Source organism: Buceros rhinoceros, unplaced genomic scaffold, assembly GCF_000710305.1.
Source record: "Buceros rhinoceros silvestris isolate BGI_N320 unplaced genomic scaffold, ASM71030v1 scaffold31724, whole genome shotgun sequence".
NCBI lineage: Eukaryota > Metazoa > Chordata > Aves > Bucerotiformes > Bucerotidae > Buceros > Buceros rhinoceros.
This window is the reverse complement of record NW_010409347.1, coordinates 6,572-10,151: the sequence shown is the minus strand read 5'-3', so window position 1 is coordinate 10,151 and position 3,580 is coordinate 6,572. Positions and strand designations below refer to the sequence as shown.

The 3,580-nt window shown below is 54.5% G+C and overlaps 1 protein-coding gene across 1 annotated transcript in view; it reads right to left on the bottom strand.

The window, feature by feature from the left end:
- Positions 1 to 737: 737 nt before the first annotated feature.
- EWSR1 (EWS RNA-binding protein 1) overlaps positions 738 to 3,580 on the bottom strand; it is a gene marked incomplete at both ends in the record, with an annotated part of 8,320 nt that continues 5,477 nt past the window's right edge. The window contains 2 exons of the mRNA XM_010135214.1: positions 738 to 777; positions 904 to 1,090. Of these exons, the coding sequence (XP_010133516.1) occupies positions 738 to 777; positions 904 to 1,090 (227 nt within the window). The remainder of the gene's footprint in view (positions 778 to 903; positions 1,091 to 3,580) is intronic.

Genomic DNA, 3,580 nt, shown 5'->3' with positions numbered 1-3,580 from the left:
GGCAGCCTCTGCCGGGAAACGATTAGCTCACACTCGGCCAGCAACGCTGTCGGTTAAATGCACCATTGTTTGGTTCAGAATCCAGCGCAAGCTCCCCAGACGTTACTCGCTGGAAGGGAAAGGACGCTGGGGGCTGAACGAGGTGACCTTTAAAGGTCCCTTCCAACCCAAACCATTCAGATTCTGATTAATATTAACTCTCACAGCCTGAAAATCATGAGGACCCTTTGCACGTCCCCTTCTTTTATATTTGCCCCATATTGTTTATAACCTCTAAGTGTTTATCAGAGCAGAGTAAGAAGAGTTAAGCTACTTAAAATTATTTTAAATGGTGCCAGGATTCACCCTCAAAGTGCAATGTGACAGACTGGGAGCTGTGCCAGGCTCTGCCCTTCCTCGCTGCAGCGGATGCTACAAACACCAGGTAAAGGAACAGAGCAGTTTTTACTCACTACTAAACACGTTTCCATTATGGTTTCTAAATCCTTCATCTCCTGAGCAAACAACTAAACTAAATATACTGCCCAGACAGCAGAGATTTGAAAAGGAAATCATTCAGAGCACGCTCACGCACTGCAGCAGCCACAGCACACAACAGCATCCTGTCTGACCCAGTGCCTCCAGACCAGACCAGTTCTCTGTTCCGCATTGTGACTCAAGAGCCCATTTTTGCTGCTCGGCTGCTCTCCTCCTCTCCCAGTAACGGTGCTGACTCCCCGTGCTGGTACAGAACCTACCCACGCCGCTTCCCCCAGCCCCGCAACGCGCTGGCATCGGCTGCAAGAGCAAAGCTCCAGCGCAACAGGCAGAGAAAAGGCGTGAGCAAAACCAGCGGGCCCCAGTTCAGCCGGTGAGGCGCTGGGGCTCACCCAAACCCAGCCCAAGGGGGATGAGAGGCGTTACCTGGTGGGAGCGGATGCTGCTGGCTGCTGCCCGTAGGCCGGGTAGGCGGGCGGGGTGCCATAGGCGGACGGTGCTGGGTAGGAAGCCTGGGTGGTGGTCACCGTGGCGGTGCTGGTATCGTAGGCGGCTGTGCCGTAGCCCTGGACGGGCTGGCTGTAGGCTGGGGGGGCAGTCGGGGTGGTGTAACCTGGAACAGACCACAGCCGCGTCACGGCAGCGCTCAGCCGCGCTTCGGACTGTCGCGCTCCTGTGGACAGTTTCTCAGACCCCAGCTACAGATTTGACTTCTGCAAAACCACCGCAGATAACCCCAGAATGATGAACTGCCCCACGCCGCCCCCTCGCCCTCCTCGGAGAAAAACCCCGGGAAACCTCAGCCTACAGCCCCAGCTCTGCCCTCAGCACCCAAAAAAACACGCTTTGAGGAGCTTTCTGGAAGCCTCCTTTCAGCCGGCATCCGAGGGCTGTTTGTTTCCAGCCACTGAAGCTCAGGGCTAATGCAATGAAGCGCCCGCGGGGTGAGCTGAACGTGGCGGCGTCTGCTGAACACGGGAACACGAAACAAAGCTCCCGTCAGCCACAAGATACGAGAAATCGCATCGACTGCAGAAGGATGGTCCCAGCCTCTCAGCTTTTTTGAGAAATAAAAGTACTGAAAGGCCCCAGGCTGACTCGCCAAGTCTTTCTGAGTCGTTTATCAAGTCCCATTTTAAATCAGTAACCTGGAAACAAAAGAAAAGCACTTTACATGGGCTTAAACCTCAGAGACGGTCAGAACAGACACACGGTACCTCACGTACCTTTGCTTTTCTGAGCAGTTCAGTTTGGCTTAGGTAAAAAGCTCGGAGCTCGTACACTTATTTTTGAACCATTTTACAAGAATATCCAAGATCCCAAAACAGCTCCCTTTAAATTAGCCCTTCCAGCGCCGCCGCCGTGTAATTTAACCGAGCGTTTGGCTCGTCACAAACCCAGCATTAACCCGGCAGCTTCTGGAGCTCAGAACCTCGCCAGCGGGTTTTCAAACCGTGAAACAGAGACTTCCAGGGAAGAATCGCGTTAATTAAGGCAACAGCTTCTCCACTGCTGCTTGTTTTTAACGCCCAGGATGCTTGTGCCATGCTCTTGTTTCTAAGGCAGCGCTTCAGGCAAATCGTGCTGCAGCTTTTTGTTTCGATTCCCTCCTTTGCAAACCAAATGTGCTCGCGGCAGAACGCAAAGTGTCCTTGCGCAGCACCGCGGGCGGCACCTCCGCATCTCCCCGGCCCTGCTCAAACCCGGGACACTAACCAAGGGCTCTGTGAACCCGCGAGTGAAGAGAAGCGAGAAGAGGAAGCTCAAATGGCACCTTAGTGAAAAGGCCCCAGACTTCAGCTCTCTGGCCCCAGTGTCACTCCAACATGCACGAAGTGCTGGGAGATCAGCTCCCAGGGTCATTACTCCTTTGTGCCGAGGTTCTCTGAAAAGCCAAGTCCTGCTCTGAGCGTGGCTGAGAAGAGTCAAGGGCGTGATGCTGATAAAATGGATGTGATTTTCAGAGCCAAGGACAAATTTAACCAGTGCAAACACTTCAGTGTGAGCAGCCACAGCGTTTCCACAGAGCCAGCAGCACCGGGAGTTAAATGATTCCCGATCTGAAGTGGCCAGAGCCTGACCACGCACTAAAAAAGCCTAAGCACAGCCTGCGGACAGCGCTGCTGAAGCCGCAGCCTTGCCCTGGGCTGTCCTCGGAGCCACGGGGTGCTCCTCTCACAGCCAGGCCTCCTTCCCAGTACCATTACTGGAGCACAGACCTCTCCAAGCGAGCAAGAGAGCAGGTTTGCTGACACCTGGCACTGCACAGGCAACAGAATAAAAGGAAGGACAACAAATAATCCCGAGTGTTAACGCTTCAGCTCTCAACAGAGTGCGAGTGTGCTCAGCAGGGAGGGTCGGCGCCACAGAAAGAGAAGGCGGTGATTTAACATCCCACCCTGCCACATTTTCCTTTCAACAGCTTGGTTTTGCTGCTCTGGAAACCCTCAAGAGCTGTATTTTGGAGGGGGGCACTGACATCACGTCACTGCTCTCTCCTCCCCCCCCCGGTAAGAAAGGGGTAAGGGCAGAACTCTGACAAGCTGCAGAAGATGCCCAGTGACGTGGCTCCGTTTCCTCTCGATGGTGCCAGTCTGGAAGCCAAACCCTTACTGCGGTCAAGGGCCCAGCCCGCTATGGGTGTGTTCATTTCAAATTCTAAATACAGCAGAAGCTGAAAATACACGTTAACCCTGAGCGTCACAGGTAAAGAGAGAGGTGGGGGCTGCCTGAGAGCAATTCCCACCTGGCCACCTACGGAGTCATACCCCAACACCTGAAATTACATCTTTGTCCCAAATGACAGCCTTAGAAAGCCAACACCCCCCAAGAGATGCAGCTCTTCAGTTCCTCATGATCACACCCTGCAGTGACTGAAGTGCAAACCGTACCCACCCCCAGACCCGATGGTGCCGATTAATCCCCTAATCCTGCTGGCCCCCAGGCAGCTGCAGGGAGCCCGCTGGCTCCTGAAGCCCTCCTCTCTGTACAGACTCCAGGATGCCTTTTCCTGCAGCCCTGGGCAGGGAAGAAGCGCAGCCTGGGCAGCACCGGCGTTGGTGTGAGGCTGGATGGCCGAGCACTCGGGTTGGAAAGGTCCCCA